The following is a 15517-nucleotide window of genomic DNA, read 5'->3' as shown; positions in this document are numbered from 1 at the left end:
GACGGCAAGAGAGCGCACAAAAGGAAGGGTGGCCACGCAGCCCGTCCTTCCCATTTCCTCAGCTATAAAATGGGGGAAATAACAGTTACTCCTAGGGTTGTCGAGACAACTGAATTAGCTAATACCTGTCCAGAGCCCCAGGGAGTGTGGGGCGTAAGTTTGCTCGGGCGCTGGCCGGTGCTCCCCCAGCTCCTCAGTATCGGCACCACACACCGCCCCGTTCCCCACCCTCAACCCCGGCGGCCCCTCCTCCCGCACCCCCTCCTCTCCCTCCTCTGCCGAGCGCCCTACCTGGGCTGCAGCCAGGCGGGCAGCTCCACGGGTCCCATGGGCCGCCGTCTCCAGGCCCTCCACGCCGACCAACACCCGCCGGGAGCGCGGGAGGGGCGGCCGGGCGGCCTGGCGCGGAAGGGCGGGGCCTCTCCTCACGCAGCAATTTACCAAAAAAAAAAAGTTCCTGAAGTTCCTGCGGCGGCGGGAGCCAGCGGCCCCACCACTGGCACGCCGAGGCGCGGCAGGTGCCCGAGGCTGGGCCGGCCTGGCGGGGGCCCTAACACACCCCAGTCCCAAGTAAGGTGCACCAGGTTGCTTACCCGGCTTCCTAATCTTTGGGTTGAGACTCCGTTGCAGCCTTGTAGAAACGAACGGACCCTGACCCCTGACCCCGGAAGCGTGCAGTCAAGCCATCCCAAAGCCTCCTGGGATGCGTGAGCCCCAGGTGGCGCCTCTCATTACCCTCACCTGTGAGAGAGGTTAGGCTAGGACGATTGTGAGCACGCCTTCTCTAACACCTTTTCGGCCAAGAGGCCTGATTCCGTCAGTATCAGACATCCTTGCCCTCTCATTTCTCCTGGGTCCTCACTGATGCTTGCAAATCCTTTTTTTCACGTTGTGTTCATCTCCCTATCCTTTGCCCAACCCTCAGAAACCTCCTGATCACTCAGGCCTATGGCATCACTCTCTCCTTCATGCTCTGGTGACCCACTTCCTACTTTGCTGATAAGATCCAGACCATCTTCCAGCTTCTCTGCCCTCTAAGGGAAATATCCCCAAATAAATTTAAAACAAAACAAACAAAAAGCCAAGAAAGCGCTTGCAAGTAAGCAGGACCATATAACCGATTTGGGGAGTTGGAAGGTAGTATCCCCATTTTAGCTAAAGGGAGTTGAACCTTTAAAAAATATGTTAAGGTGCTTGCCACAGGTCACATGACTGATAAATGGCAGTATTAGAACCTCAAGGTTTTTGTTTTTGTTTTTCCATTAGGCTAGCTATAGTTTCCTTCCTCCTGGTCAATTCTGACCTGGTACCTCATCTCTCCATTTCTCTGCACCTTCCCTCACCCCCTGCCCTGGGTCGGAAGTTCATTCCTCTCCTGAATTCACCAGTCCCTTCTCAAAGTCATTCCATCAGTTATTACCCACAGCTGCTTCTTGCATCTCCATCCTGTCCTTTCCACTGGCTTTCACCACAGTTTAGGAACATCTTCAAATCTCTCCCACCCTAGAATTAAACATTTTATTCTTTCTGCTTCTCTCTGGATGTAGTTTTCTCTCTCCTTTTTCTCATAACTCCCTGCCCGCTCTCATAATCAGATGCTTCTTTATTTCTTACCATCTTCCTGGTCCATAACACCTTACTGTTTAACTTTCCTTCCCAACACTCTCCAGAAACTGTTCTCTCAGGGAGGCTGCCTTGATTTCTTCCCTGAGTCCCCGTTCTGCACTCACTGTGTAGATGACCCCACACAGTTCTTGCTCTTGGGGAGCATTTGATGTAAAGAGGAAACTGATTTACAAGCAAACACTGGTGGCTAAGCAGTCATCAATGTCATCAGTGCCCAGGCCAAGCAGCGAGAGAGGAATAAAGTCCTGGATGGCCTGGAATGGGGCGAGAGGAGAAGGCAGAAAGTGATCCTTTATCATAAAACACAGACCCTGCATCTACATCCTCCCCCCTCCTCCCCTTCCACAAGTCTACTGCATTTACCAACTTCACCTCTCCTCCCTCTGCCTCTGCAACTCTGCATGGTAGAATTTTCTCACCTTCTGTCCTTTCTCTTTCTAGACGGAGCCTCTTCTCCAGCTCTATTTCCTCTCAGGTCTGCCCTGGGCCATCTTTTCCCTTTGCCACCATGTTATTCCTCAGCACAGACATCTCCCCACACGGCTTTATCTCCACGCAGATAATGGCTGACTCTATTATCTTCAGCCTCTGTTGTTTTTTTTTAATGAACACTAGCTCTGGCCTTTCAACAGCTTCTGGATATTTCTGCATGAAAATCCCATTGTAACTTCCAATTGAATCTATTTATAATAAGCATACTGTCTTTCTTCCCATATCATTATCTAATTTCCTGCAGGGAGACCATGGTTTTCCTAGTCATTCGGGTTTAAAATTTAGGAGTCATCATTAAGTCTCCCCATCCAATCTAATTCTATTGATAGAATTATTCTGTTGAGATCACTAGCATTCCACTTCTGTTCCTTATACACAGAACCCGGGTAAACGAGACACAAAAAGAGCTCCTTTTTACTTGCCAAAGAGCAAACTAGAAACAAACAAAAAACCTTTCAAATCAAGAAGTTAGGGAATTCTACCTTGTTTTCCAAGGAATCAGTGCAGAGGGAGCTTATGAGAGAACATTTTGAGTAGGAAGTGCATTTCTCCCTTTTCCTTGGCAGGGCCTTAGGGCAGGTCCTCTTCAGGTCCTGCCAGCATTACCAAGGCAGACTTCACCAGCCTCCCTGCCTCCAGTTTCTCCTCCTTCTACCCAGACTACCATACATTAGTTGAAGCCTGCTGGAAGTATTTCTTAAAACACAGTCCTGATCCAACCATTTTTTTCTGGTCAAAATTCTTTGTGGTTCTCTGTTGCCTGCTACAGTCATATCTCATCTTGCCTCTAAGCTGATCATACGCTGACATCTCATACCACCCTATCCCCCACCAATTACAGCAACTCACCATTCCATGACCACACCAGGCATTTTCTGATCATCATGTGTACCTATGTGAAACTTTTCTCCTCCTTTGAATTTCTCTTCTACTTCTTCCCCTTCAGCCCAAAGTTCTACTCATTCTTTAAAGCCCTTCCCAGTGCTTCTTCTGGGAGATGCACTGGTCTAATGGATGTCTATGATGGCACTTACTTACCTTAAGATATTTTTACTGGGGTTCCTGCCTACTCAACTAAATTGTGAATTCCCAGAGGGCTCTACCTCTTACTTACAGTAAGAATTTGACATACTTTAACTTCTATGAACAAAGCCTCTTTTGCCAAAACTACATGATTCTTGGGAGGATTGACTGGGAAAATGTATTAAAGTACCTAGTACAGTGCTTGGCATGATAGGTATCCAAAAATGTCAATTATCTACTTGTACAGGAGAAGTTAGAGGTCGGGATAGTTCAAGTAACTCAAAATTAACATGTTCTTGCCTTTTAGAAGGAACTTTAACACTATTTGAATATGTCAGTGTTGTTTTCCTTGGGAAAATGTTTAAATTTGTTTTCATCCCTATGAACACCATTTGGGAAACTAAAGCCTTGAAATATATTTCATGGCAGTAGCAGATTAGCTCAAGATTTTTTTAAACCATACGTAAAATGTAATAAGCTACACTATTTCACAATGATCTTCAGAGAAATTAAATCCAGTGGTTGAATATCCTGAGTTTGGACATTTAACCATCCATCTATCCATCATCCTGTTCCTGCATTTTTTCCCTCCCATTCCTTGGCAATCTCATTTTTGAATGCCAATACTTCATGTGATATTCACTGAGAGCAGAGATTCTGGAAAAGTGCCCCATTGCCCCCTTCTTCTTCCATTACCTACAAAGGGCACTATGAGGAAACAGTTATACTCTGATAACTTTCAATTCTAGATTTCCTTTTTATTTCAACCACCTGGAATTTTCAGGGATCACAACCTCTCTTTCTTCCCACTCCCAATCCCATAGCACAGTTTGGAAATTTCACAAGCTGCTAGATCCGTACATAACCCTAGAGATTATGTAGTTCAATCTTATTGTTTCCCAGGCACCAAAACTCTAGTTAAAGCTAGGCTGAGATCTCTTTCCACAGCATTGTGCAAAATTTCAACTGTATTTGCCCAGTTATCTTATCTTACTTGGGCATTAATCATAAATAGTCATGTATTGTAATCTTTGCCTGGACACGCTCTCAGCCTCTATTACCACTCTTTTCCAGCTGATCCAAAGCATTGCTTTTACTTCTCTGCTAGAACTTTAACTATTCATCCTTTAAATGTCTTCCCCCTTTGCGACTCCATTTAGAAGACCAAACCCTGGACTTCTTGGTCATCATTATTCCCCAATCTATCCTCTGTCTTATTCCAAGACAAATGTGTTTAAGTGTGTAATTGGTTCATTCAGCCATGCAGGCGCCATTATAAAATCTCTTAGTTCACATGATTATATTGTTGATTATAAGCTATATGTGTTTTACAGTGCTTTCTATGAGTTCTCTCACTTAATCCTCAGAGCAACCATATGAGGTGGGTGGGAACTGTCTTTTTTTTTTTTTTTAAAGGGAGGAGATATGGGGATATATGTATACATTTAATGCAAATTAAAACCACAATGAGATATCATTACACACCTATGAGAATGGCCAAAATTAAAGAGACCCACCATATCAAGGCTGAGAGGGAACTCAATCCATCCCTTTGCAGCCTTCCTACAACCAGCCCAAATCTCCTAAGGCAAAAGGATGCCTCTAGCAGGCTAGGAGGAAAGTGACATACAAAGAAATGCAAAAGAGAAAGTCACATTAGTATAATTCCAAACTGTTATTCCTTTTATATACAGTTAAGGTTTTATTTAAATTCACATACAATTTTCATTTCTATTTATTCTTGTTCCATGCCATTGTCTATGATTACTGAAAACTGCTTTTCTTAGAGTAATTCATTTTACAAACTACTTAGAGGAGTCACCCACAGAAAAACAACTTAATATGGTAATTTTTGAGATCAGATTTAGTTTTATAATGATGGAAACATTATTTGGGTCACAAATATAAATACTTTCAAGATCATTTTTATATTGATCTCTTTAGATAAAATTATTTTTGTTTCCATTATATCCAAATCACTTTAAAGGCAGGGTTGCTTTTTGATAGTCTAAGGTAAGAGATTTTAAAAATGAATTAGGCTTTAAAAATTTAAGACTTTTTGACTGTATCATATGTACACAGAGTCAAGAAACAAAACGGCAACATCTTTTGTCATCATTTTTTGAATAAAGAAATTACAAAACAAAAGAGATAAAGTCAAAATAAACAATCTAAACACTTATTAATTCATCTAAAAATTATTGAATTTGACTGGATGCTTAAATAGATGAGCATAGGTCATATTGTGCATTTATGTAGCTTAATAATGGTAGGAAATGCTGATCCCAAAAGAAAACTGACCAGAAAGATTCCTTCCTTGAAAAATGAATTTCGGAAAAACAAAGGTCTTTCTTCTCAGATTATTTTATTCCATATTGCCTTCTCAATGTTGGCTATTCTGTTAGTTGAGGGGGATTAGATAAGAAGATCATAGAGATCTCCATGATCTGGTTCTGATATTCTATAAACTCACAATTTATTCTGTATCTCAAATACATATTTTCTATAAATGCTGTCCCTAGAAAAGCCATCAGCTGTAAGTGATGTCAATGTTCGTACTTCTTTATTCATGCATTGGTTTGATACTTTCATTTTGCTGCTTGTGTATACTTTCCACAGAATTAGTGTTTGTTTATCAAAATATATTGTGCTTGACCTTGTGCTATGTGAGCTCTTATTGGCTGTTTGGGAGACTGGATGAATTTAAAGACAAAAAGACACATTCTCCATCCTGAAGGTGTTTCTAAACCTCAAGGTATTTAAAAAAAAATTTTTTTATTGAAATATAGTTGATTTACAATGTTGTGTTAACTTCTGCTGTACAGCAGTGACTCAGATATACACAATCTTTTTTATATTCTTTTCCATTATGGTTTATCCCAATATATTGAATATAGTTCCCTGTGCTATACAATAGAACCTTGTTGTTTATCCATGTTACGTGTAATAGTTTGCATCTGCTAATCCCAAACTCCCTCAAGGTGTTTTTAAATGGCTGGGTTTTTTTTATTGTTGTTGTTGTTGTTTTAACTATGCTCAGAAACAGAAAGAAACAGTTTCAGGGAGCAAGGAATTTTCAGTCAGAAGACCCAGGTTCAAGTCTAGATTTCACTTCTGTGTGATGAAGAGGCAAAAGATGAGGAAGAGGATCAGACTCTTGTGAACCCGGACACGTATACCTCGGATCTCCATTTTCGGGTGAGCAAAGACCGCTATGGAGGGCAGCCGCTTTTCTCAGAGAAGTTCCCCACGCTTTGGTCTGGGGCAAGAAGTCTTATGGAGTGACAAAGGGGAAAGTCTGTTTTGAGGCCAAGGTAACCCAGAATCTCCCAATGAAAGAAGGCTGCACAGAGGTTTCTCTCCTTCGAGTTGGATGGTCTGTTGATTTTTCCCATCCACAGCTTGGTGAGGATGGATTCTCTTACGGTTTCAATGGACGAGGACTCAAGGCAGAGAATGGGCAGTTTGAGGAATTTGGCCAGACTTTTGGGGAGAATGATGTCATTGGCTGCTTTGCTAATTTTGAGGCTGAAGAAGTGGAACTTTCCTTTTCCAAGAATGGAGAAGACCTTGGTATGGCATTCCGTATCAACAAGGAATCCCTGGCTGACCGGCCCCTCCTACCCCATGTCCTCTGCAAAAATTGTGTTGTACAATTAAATTTTGGTCAGAAGGAGGAGCCCTTCTTCCCACCGCCGGAAGAGTTTGTGTTCATCCATGCCGTGCCTGTGCAGGAGCGCGTGCGCACTGCGGTCCCTCCCAAGACCATAGACGAGTGTGAGGTGATTCTGATGGTGGGATTGCCTGCATCTGGAAAGACCCAGTGGGCACTGAAATACGCAAAAGAAAACCCTGAGAAAAGATACAGTGTCCTGGGAGCTGAGACTGTGCTCAATCAAATGAGGATGAAGGGGCTCGAAGAGCCACAGATGGACCCCAAAAGCCGAGACCTTTTAGTTCAGCAAGCCTCCCAGTGCCTTAGTAAGCTGGTCCAGATTGCTTCCCGGACAAAGAGGAACTTCATTCTTGATCGGTGTAACGTGTACAACTCTGGCCAATGGCGGAAGCTATTGCTGTTCAAGACTTTCTCTCGGAAAGTGGTGGTGGTCGTCCCTGGAAGAAGAGGCTGCAGCTGAGGAAGGAAGTGGAGGGAGACGATGTGCCTGAGTCTATAATGCTGGAGATGAAAGGTGGGCTAAACTCTACAAGTTAGGGGTCCTGTCCTTGGTCCATGCGCACCTCACTAGGGCCTCTTAGCACCTGGAGGATTCTCCACATGTAAAGTGTAAATCTGTGGAATAAATTAATGGGTGTGATCACTTGAAGATTAATGAATGAGCAGAGTGAATGGTTAAAAAAAAAAAAAGTGCCAAGAGATGTTTCTGAGGACACATACAGCTTTTGATGTATACACAGGAGAGATGTGAACTCTTCATTTAGCAACAGAACTTTTGAAAGGTGGAAGCGCTAAGAGATCACAAAAACCAAATGGCTACTCCCAGGGGTACCATTTCTGAGGAGTGAACTTTTCTGAGAAGCTCTTTCTCTCTTCACTCAACAGGGTCAGGAAGATGCATTGGCTCTCTTAGCGTAGTGAGAGAGAGATGAACAAAGAGAAAACTGATTGTGGGAATAGGGGAGACCACAGACTGTGGGAGAAGTTCACAACTGAAGGGAGGCCACCACTGGCCATGAGATGATCTGAGTCAGTGTGTGGTCACTGAGCCGTGAGAAGCAAGGTGACTGTATTCCTTTCCTAGGGCCGTAACAAAGTACCACAAACTAGGTGACTTAAAACAACAGAAATGTTTTGTCTCACAGTTCTGGGGGCTAGAAATCCAGAATCGAAGTGTTGGCAGGACCATGTTCTATCTGAAGACTGTAGAGAAGGCTCCTTCCTTACCTCCTCCTAACTTCTGGTGGCTCCTGGCAATCCTTGCCTTGTAGGTACATCGCTCCACTCTCTGCGTCCACCTTCACATGGCCTGCTTCTCTGTGTGTCTGTGTCCAAATTTCCCTGAATAAACTGATATTGAGAATGTGGCCCCAAGCCTCACATAGACTTGAAGACAACACTGAATGAATACACATCAGTGATTTATTATTTATCATTGCTGGGCTTAGGTGGAGAGCAGGAAGTCTAAGAAGGGGGAGGACTTTCTGTACCTGTCAGTGCGTCGAGTCTGGTAGGAGTGCATCTCAGGAAGTCCTGCCCCACCTTTCTCCCTTTCCCTCACTTCTCCTTATCTGCCATCATCTTTATCCCAATGCTTTCCTTTGTTCTCCTTCTCCTATGAAATCCCGTGTAATGTCCAGAATAGACGGAAGGCATGCTCAGGATTGGGATGATGGCTAGGGTGGAAGGTGTGTTCCTGTCCAGATTAAGTTTAGGACTTATTGAGAATAGAAATTGCCAATTTTGTCATCATGGTCACAATCATCTTTTATCAGTTGATAGCCCTACTATCAGCTTCCTTCTGCATTGTGAGGTTATCATAAAGATCATTTAAGATAACTATTTTCTCTGTCAAATGAAGCAGCTGGAAGATTACCCTTTGAAGAAAGTTATAAAAATACTAAATTGGGGGAGACCTTCAAGATGGTGGAGGAGTAAGACGTGGAGATCACCTTCCTCCACACAAATACATCAGAAATATATCTACATGTGGAACAACTCCTACAGAACACCTATTCCTACAGAACGCTGGCAGAAGACCTCAGACTTCCCAAAAGGCAAGAAACTCCCCCACGTACCTGGGTAGGGCAAAAGAAAAAAGAAAAAACAGAGACAAAACAATAGGGACGGGACCTGCACCAGTGGGAGGGAGCTGTGAAGGAGGAAAAGTTTCCACACACTAGGAAGCCCCTTGACTGGCGGACACAGGGGGTGGCGGAGGGGGGAATCTTCGGAGCCACGGAGGAGAGCGCAGCCACAGGGGTGCGGAGGGCAAAGCGGAGAGATTCCCGCACAGAGGATCGGTGCCGACCAGCACTCATCAGCCCGAGAGGCTTGTCTGCTCACCCGCCGGGGCGGGCGGGGGCTGGAAGCTGAGGCTCGGGCTTCGCTTGGATCTCAGGGAGAGGACTGGGGTTGGCGGCGTGAATACAGCCTAAAGGGGCTAGTGCGCCACAGCTAACCGGGAGGGAGTCCGGGAAAAAGTCTGGACCTGCCTAAGAGGCAAGAGACCATTGTTTTGGGGTGCCCGAGGAGAGGGGATTCAGAGCACCGCCTAAATGAGCTCCAGAGACGGGCGCAAGCCACGGCTATCAGCGCGGACCACAGAGACGGGCATGAAACGCTAAGGCTGCTGCTGCCGCCTCCAAAAAGCCTGTGTGCGAGCACAGGTCACTCTCCACACCTCCCCTCCCAGGAGCCTGTGCAGCCCGCCACTGCCAGCGTCCTGTGATCCAGGGACAACTTCCCCGGGAGAACACACGGCGCGCCTCAGGCTGGTGCAACGTCACGCCGGCCTCTGCCACGCAGGCTCGCCCCGCCTCCTCTGTACCCCTCCCTCCCCCCAGGCCTGAGTGAGCCAGAGCCCCCGAAGCAGCTGCTCCTTTAACCCCGTCCTGTCTGGGTAAAGAACAGACGCCCTCAGGTGACCTACACGCAGAGGCAGGGCGAAATCCAAAGCTGAACCCCGGGAGCTGTGCGAACAAAGAAGAGAAAGGGAAATTTCTCTCAGGAGCAGCAGATTAAATCTCCACAATCAACTTGATGTACCCTGCATCTGTGAAATACCTGAATAGACAACAAATCATTCCAAAATCGAGGCAGTGGACTTTGTGTGATTTTGTCTGTGTAGCTTTTCTTTTACCATTTGTCCTAGTGTTCTATCTGTCCGTTTTTTTTTTTTCTTCTTAGTATAGTTTTTAGCGCTTCTTATCATTGGTGGATTTGTTTTTTGCTTTGGTTGCTCTCTTCTTTCTTTCTTTCTTTTCTTTTTACTTTTTTTATTTTTAATAATTTAAAAAAATTTTTAATAACTTTATTTTCTTTCCTTCCTTTCTTTCTTCCTTCCTTCCTTCTTTCCTTCCTTCCTTCCTTCCTTCCTAGACATGGACAGATAAAATAATTTGTAAGGCTGAAAATTCAGGGGTAGTGATTTGCAATCAAACTTCTAATTGTGGTCTTGGGGACATACGAAGGTTCATCTTTATGGAAGAGGAGCCCAAGTGAGTGAGGTGGCCATATCTTTCAAGTGGTTGTAAGAGGCCACAAATGTAAACAGAAAACCTTTACCTCAAATACAAAATGACATCAGGATCCTAAACTAAGCAGTCCTAACTACAGGGCAAGTCAGCACCTGTTTCACCATGAATGAAAGGGGAACTTCCATCTCTTTGTATTTTTACTGTCTACCCTCCACATTAATGTGGTACGTGTGCCTGCCTTTGCTTAGCTAGCAGTGGAAAACCACTTCCCCTCTCTGTGGCCTTGAAAATGACGACCACATGTTGTTCCAGTCTTTTCTCTCAGTTTTTTTTTTTCAGGTCTTAACTCATGATTGCCTTCTGGGTTTCCGTGATGGTGAGGGAATGTTTTCAATTGAAACAAGAGTTCCTGCCAAAACGAAAGAACATGAAAACATGATTCTTCATCACATATTTGGTAAATCCCCTGCTCTCCATTTGAAAATCAGAATTTGGGGGTTAAATTACAAGAGCACTTTCAAGTGCTGCTTTTTAAAAAAACTGTCTATCTAAAATCACAGGCAATCTTTGTATGAGCGTGAGTATTAAGACTGTTTAAATGCAATTTATTGAGGAAGACTTTTGAATGGAACCATTTCTTTCTCCATTAAAGAATGTACTGAAATAAACACTGTAATTAAATCATCGTTAAACTATTATTATGAAATGAGCTGATTTCATTAGAGCATTCGAAGTTGTGGTTGCTGGTACACATTTTAAAACAAATTCTTTTTACTAATGATAAGAAAAGATGACTCTCAAGTTCTTACGTGTTAAGAATTCCTTTGATGGTACCAGGAAATTCTAATCTTAGAATAACTTATTTTTTCCATCAGTTCCTTCATTCCTGCTTATCATCAACATGAAAGTCGGCTTGTATTTAACATAATGGAGACATGTGTGCTAATGAAAACTTTAGCTTTCCTCTTTTCAGTCTTATGTATTTTCTTTTTACTAAGGCTTAATCTGTGTTTGAGTAGAGGTGAGTAGCCGATGTAGCCAATGGTAACAATAGCTAACATTTGTCTGGCACTTCCTGTGTATAAGGAATTGTGCTAGGGACTTACATATAATATCTCATACCTTAAATCTTAGAGATAGATCATTTCATTAGCCCATTTTTAATTTATTTTTTTAATTGAAGCATAGTTGATTTATAATGTTGTATTAGTTTCTGATGTACAGCAAAGTGATGCAGCTATACACATTTATATACATATTCTTTTTCATATTCTTTTCCATTATGGTTTATTACAGGATATTGAATATAGTTCCCTGTGCTATTCAGTAGGACCTTGTTGTTTATCTATCTTATATATAGTAGCTTGTATCTGCTAATCCCAAACTCCTCATTTATCCCTCTCCCCGCTTTCCCCTTTGATAACCACAAGTTTGTTTTCTATGTCTGTGAGTCTGTTTCTGTTTCATAAAGAAGTTCATTTGTCTCATATTTTAGACTCCACATATAAGTGATATCATATCATTAGCCCATTTTTAAATTGATGAAGCTGAACCTCAGAGAGATTAAGAAATTTGTCCAAAGTCACATAATTTATGTGCTGACATAAATATAAGGATTGTTATATAGATATCCTTATATTTATTTTAATCCAGACTTTTTGCTTTAAACCTATTAAAAAACAGCACGAAAAGTCCTTTACATTCAATTATAATTTTAAAGAGAGGTGGAAACCAGGTAAAATGGGAAATCTTTGAGTGATAGAACTAAAATTCATAGGCTCAAGCGGCTTCTGTTTGCTTCACCAGATAGGGAACCTAGTCATGGGTGTCAAGAAGGACTCATCTCCATTCTCTGCACTTCAGCCACTCTCTCATAGCTCTGTGACTACGGTTATTATCTTGCCTTCTAGCTGTCTTCTCCAATGAGACTGAGCTCCCCGAGGGCAGGCACGGTGTCTTGAATGTCTTGCATATGACAAGCTGTCCAATTCACATGTATAGAATGAATAGTGAATAAAGAAATGTGCAGGAAGTTAAGGATGCTCAGTTGTCCCTCATAGGAATGTGTACTAAATACAGTCCCCATCTCCCTGTTAAGACATGAAGAATTAGTAAATAAAACCATTGTCTGAGCCTATTACAGTTTTGCATATCTTTGAATCTTGCCTCTGCTACTTATTAACCCCTTGACTTAGAGTAAACTGTTAAAATTTTTAGTACTCAGATCTCTAATCTGCTCTTTGGAGAGCCTATTTTTTGGAATTAAAATGCTGTATTGAGAAAGATGTGATATATGCAGAAGGTATTAAAACTAGATGGTTAGTTATTTTGGCCAGGAGGGAAATAATATTACAATTAGTTAAGGATCATTGTTTTGGAGCACCTGCAAACCTTGTTACTGCCTGATCAGACCTGGGGAAAAATCTACGAAAATATATTTTCTCCTATTTTGGTCAGTTAATGGTGGGCAAGGTTACTGATAGGCCATCCTCTATTGGAGGCAAAATGTGTTTCACACACAACCAGGTAGGTTACCACTTAGTGTCACAGCCAGGTGCATTTGGACAATGGGTTCCACCGGGGCAGTGTTCTCCAAGTTGATCAATGACAGCAGTTTATTAAGATCAACAAATCAGAGTTGCAAATTGTTCTCCCACTGCTTCCCTCCACTACTATTTTCTCTGAGTTATTACCATTTATCACTTTCAGCAAACCAAAAGGAAAAAGAAAGGAAGAAGAAAAAATCAGGAGAGTTTTTAGACTTGTTGATGAAAAATGTGTTACCGATGAGTGAGATGATGTCTCCTTGGAAGTTATCACTGCTTAATAGTCCATCACACTTGCTCAGAACCTTCAAAAGGCTTTTTGGTACTGTCTCAGTGTCTCTCAATCACTCAGCCTGTGGGCTGCCTGTGTTTTTCTATTCCCAAGTGATGATCAGAGAGGGAAGGAAGATAGAAGAGGGAAGACAGGTTCATTAGGAACTGGTAACAGTGCTCTGTGACAAGACATCTAAAAATGGAATGCTGTCCCTGTCATCTTTTTCACTGTGGTGTTTATTTGCTTGAGCTACCAGGGAATGGGAAGTGAGAGTCAGCCTAAAAGTCCAGTGTGGGGCACCAAACCTAAAGTGATTTCCAGTGGGAGGCTGGGTTCAGGCAACAATATCTGTGAAATTGTATGATGAAAGACAGAAACTTTATTGCACGTGGAGTCAGAATATGACGTGTCCAGTCCATTTTTTTCTTTCTAAAAATACATTTGAGATGTGGCTTCACGCTAAGTTCTGTCTTTTTGGCCAACCAAACATGCTGTTGTTTTTACTGACATAGAAGAGAGTAATTGAGCTATCTGGGATTTTGTGCAAATTTTATGAAATTCTACCTTGGCATAAAGATTGCGGTGTTTTGTAATAAAGGCTCCCATATTTCAGCAAGGGAAGACAGATGGTAATTGTCTGTAAAGAGAAAAAAAACACCTTCCATATTTAAGCTCTTACTTGTGCCCAAAAAGTCCTACACAGATAGCGACGCAGAATGAAATTGTCCACCACCACCCCTTCACACATGCCTCCCCAAGACAACTGACCCTGGGGTGAAACCAAGGGTTTAGGATGAAGCAATTTAAAAATGGAAACTTCTTTGTTGATCATCATAGAAAGCATTATAATGAAGCCCAGAAAGGCTGAGCACTCTTGGCTTAATAACTCCAATGTTATTAGGCCCTAAGAAGTAAGAACAAAGTTAAGTAAATAGAAAGAAAATGAATCTCTCATGCAGACCACATTTATCATTTCAGGGGTAGGGTGTACAGTAGAAAATTAATCCATGGGATTCAACTATCTTGGATTTTAGGAGAGCTCAAGTTGCAGCCCAGGGGAAGAAGCTAATATTGAATATTATCTCCCTCCCCGAGTGTGGCTCCCCTTCCTCAACAGATGCTAAGATCCACACAGAGTCCAATTGGTCTGAGGCCTATTCCCCAAATATATTCTTGTCTTTTAAACTATTTATAAAGTTTACAACAAATATGATGGAAGTGATGATTTTAACAGACTATGAAGATCTCTATGGCATTTTTAGTTGACTGGTTTTCATCTTGGCTTCATAGCAGTATTTCAAGGAAAGTTGAAGTTGTCTGTGCCCCTGTCTACTGCAGCTGGGGGAAGCTGAGGTGGGAGAGGGGACCCTCTTTCATGGCAAAACCTGACAGAAAAGTCGATAAACTTCCACCCCACACAAAGAAGTACCTAGGGGAGAAGACAAGGAGGTATTTCATCTTCCCCTATATGATGTTATGAAATATGTCCCTCCCCAATTTAAATGCTGAAGTCTTAACCCCCAATACCTGAGAATGTGAACTTATTTGGAAATAGGGTTGTTGCAGATATAATTAGCTAAGTTGGAATGAAGTCATTTACTGGAATAAGGTGGGGCCCCTAATCCAATAAGACTAATTGTCCTTATAAAAAGTGAAAATTTGGTTACAGACATGCACACAGATTTCTCAGCATATAGAGATGAAGACCGAGATCAGGGTGATGCAGCAGAAGTCCAGGAATGCCAAAGATTCCTACAAACCACGAGAAGTTAGGAGAGAGGCACAGGGCAGATTCTCTTTCACTGCCCTCAGAAGGAACAGACCCTGCCAACACCTTGATTTCCAACCTCTAGCCTCCAGACTGAGAAAGTAAATTTCTGTTGTTCTAAGCCACCCAATTTGTGGTACTTTGTACAGCAGCTTTAGCAAACGAATACAACCTGCCACCAAAGTCTGAATTTCTCCAGGGTTAAGAGATAGCCATCTGCAGGTGAGAGAGGGGACATTGAATAAAACTGTCACAGCCTCACTAGATGAGCCAGAGAGCAGGGTACATGACCTACCCCATTAGTTGAAAGCTTGGCAATACCTGCCACTGAATGGGAAAGGCTTCTCGGTGCTCCTAGGAAAAGCAATTGAAATGCAATCAGACAGGAACAATACTCTGTCTTGTATAGAAATAGATTTATACCTTGCATGTATATAGAGGATGTTAATCTCTTCAGATGACTTCTTGTGCCCAACCTGTCATCCATAGTCCCTGCTTTAGAGACCCCTCATTAGCTTTATGGTGAGCTGAGAAGAGGTTCTAGGGTTATAGGGGTGTTTTATTAATAACACCAACTGTTGTTTCTCAGTCTGATTAAGAATTATAATTTCATTCATTTCAAAAATTAATCCC

At 42.5% G+C, this 15517-nt stretch overlaps 2 protein-coding genes and 1 long non-coding RNA gene across 9 annotated transcripts in view; 2 read left to right on the top strand and 1 right to left on the bottom strand.

The window, feature by feature from the left end:
- Nucleotides 1–631, bottom strand: part of HACD4 (3-hydroxyacyl-CoA dehydratase 4) — a 103759-nt gene extending 103128 nt beyond the window's left edge. For 4 of the 7 annotated variants that reach the window (XM_036855064.1, XM_036855065.1, XM_036855063.1 and 1 more), the window contains exon 1: nucleotides 292–513. In XM_036855064.1, coding sequence (XP_036710959.1) covers nucleotides 292–329 — 38 coding nt within the window. In that variant the 5' untranslated portion in view covers nucleotides 330–513. Of the gene's footprint in view, nucleotides 1–125; nucleotides 175–291; nucleotides 518–593 lie in introns of those variants that run through there. The other 3 variants (XM_036855067.1, XM_036855068.1, XM_036855066.1) reach the window with 3 other exon arrangements.
- LOC118896358 (heterogeneous nuclear ribonucleoprotein U-like protein 2) lies at nucleotides 328–7354 on the top strand. The gene is given in 4 exon segments (XM_036854143.1): nucleotides 328–570; nucleotides 6247–6412; nucleotides 6415–7251; nucleotides 7254–7354. Coding segments are annotated over 4 exon segments (1347 nt in total).
- A 2535-nt stretch (nucleotides 7355–9889) lies between these two features.
- LOC118897492 lies at nucleotides 9890–10982 on the top strand. The gene is made up of 3 exons (XR_005020443.1): nucleotides 9890–9927; nucleotides 10199–10317; nucleotides 10636–10982. It is a non-coding gene; the product is annotated as an uncharacterized LOC118897492 (long non-coding RNA).
- Nucleotides 10983–15517: the final 4535 nt, after the last annotated feature.

The sequence above is a fragment of the Balaenoptera musculus genome, chromosome 6, assembly GCF_009873245.2.
Source record: "Balaenoptera musculus isolate JJ_BM4_2016_0621 chromosome 6, mBalMus1.pri.v3, whole genome shotgun sequence".
NCBI classification, from domain to species: Eukaryota; Metazoa; Chordata; class Mammalia; order Artiodactyla; family Balaenopteridae; genus Balaenoptera; species Balaenoptera musculus.
The sequence above is the reverse complement of the archived record's forward strand: the minus strand, read 5'-3'. Positions and strand labels throughout refer to the sequence as shown.